Source organism: Wasmannia auropunctata, unplaced genomic scaffold, assembly GCF_000956235.1.
Source record: "Wasmannia auropunctata unplaced genomic scaffold, wasmannia.A_1.0 LD334336.1, whole genome shotgun sequence".
NCBI classification, from domain to species: Eukaryota; Metazoa; Arthropoda; class Insecta; order Hymenoptera; family Formicidae; genus Wasmannia; species Wasmannia auropunctata.
This window is the reverse complement of record NW_012028554.1, coordinates 572-2041: the sequence shown is the minus strand read 5'-3', so window position 1 is coordinate 2041 and position 1470 is coordinate 572. Positions and strand designations below refer to the sequence as shown.

General features: G+C 25.0%; 1 protein-coding gene across 1 annotated transcript in view; it reads left to right on the top strand.

Moving 5' to 3' along the window:
* Window positions 1-753, top strand: part of LOC105458756 (pre-mRNA-processing factor 19-like) — a gene marked incomplete at its 3' end in the record, with an annotated part of 2442 nt that extends 1689 nt beyond the window's left edge. Inside the window, exons 2-3 of the mRNA XM_011704278.1 lie at window positions 231-380; window positions 472-753. Coding sequence (XP_011702580.1) covers window positions 231-380; window positions 472-753 — 432 coding nt within the window. The remainder of the gene's footprint in view (window positions 1-230; window positions 381-471) is intronic.
* Between the last annotated feature and the right edge of the window lie 717 nt (window positions 754-1470).

Sequence of the window (1470 nt, the reverse complement as noted above, 5' to 3'; positions counted from 1 at the left end):
CACACACCCCACACACACACACACACACACACACACACACACACACACGCGCGCGCGCGCGCGCGTGTGTGTGTGTGTATAAATTTGTATATATGAATATATATCTAACTTATAATTAATATTTATATAAAACAAAGATTTACAATTAATATATTTAAATCCTAATGCAATGAAATTTACTTTAATATTTGACAAATATTATTAATGTAAATTATTTCTAAACTTTTCAGTTTCTAATGAGGTACCAGAGCATCCAGTAATATCTCCTGTCTCTGGATCAATATTTGAAAGACGTCTCATAGAAAAATATGTGACTGAAAATGGAGTCGATCCTATTAATGGCAAAGAACTCAGTATTGATCAACTCATTGATATTAAAGGTACTTTTAAACTTGTATTTTTTTATATAATGTATTATTGTATTATTTTTATAAACAAAATTACAATTATCAAAATCTTTTCCTATTATAGCAACTCCAATTGTCAAGCCCAAACCACCTAGTGCAACTTCTATTCCAGCGATATTAAAAATTATGCAAGATGAATGGGATGCTGTTATGTTACATTCATTTACATTACGACAGCAACTTCAGACTGCGAGACAAGAACTATCTCATGCTTTATATCAACATGATGCAGCTTGCCGTGTGATCGCTAGATTGACTAAAGAAGTTACTGCTGCTAGAGAGGCTCTTGCCACTCTTAAGCCACAAGCTGGAATTGTCCAGGCCACTACAATCCCACAACCTGTACGTTATCTGATTATTCTTAGATATTTTTTAATTATAAATATTTAATAATTTTCATTAACAAATATAGATTTTATTTATAAATTCTATTATATAGGATATTCTATTTTGATTGTGTATATTAAATATTCTATTTATTTCTTATTAAGAAAGAAAAATTAAAATTTTACTCATTTAAATGGAAAATATGATGCATGCATAAATTCTTATATATTTTTGTGAGTTACTAAAAAAAAATATCTATATTTCTTTAAATCTATTTTTTAATCTTTATTTTTTTAAGTGGAATAATATGATTTTTCTAATTACTCTGCGTAAAAAGTAATAAGATAAAATAATTGAAAAAATTATAGTTTTTTTAAAATATTTTATATTTTTATACTTTATTCTCATTTATATTTAAGATATATTTAAAATATAAGATATATGTTCAATGAAATATTTATTTTTAACTCTTATTTTAATTAGATGAGTGAATTATAAAGAAAATACACATTGCATTAAAAAGATATTAAAATTAAATTGCATATTTTTTTAAAAACATATGCAATAACAAAAATATGCAAAGCCCAGTAGTAGAATTTGATGATTATGAATATAGTAAAAAGATTTGTGATAAAATATAGAAAGGAAATTCTTGTTATATCTATGATTTTGCAATTTAGTTTATTATAAATAATTAGTAGACGGACTGTTTTTGTATTTATTATGTATTTTTCAT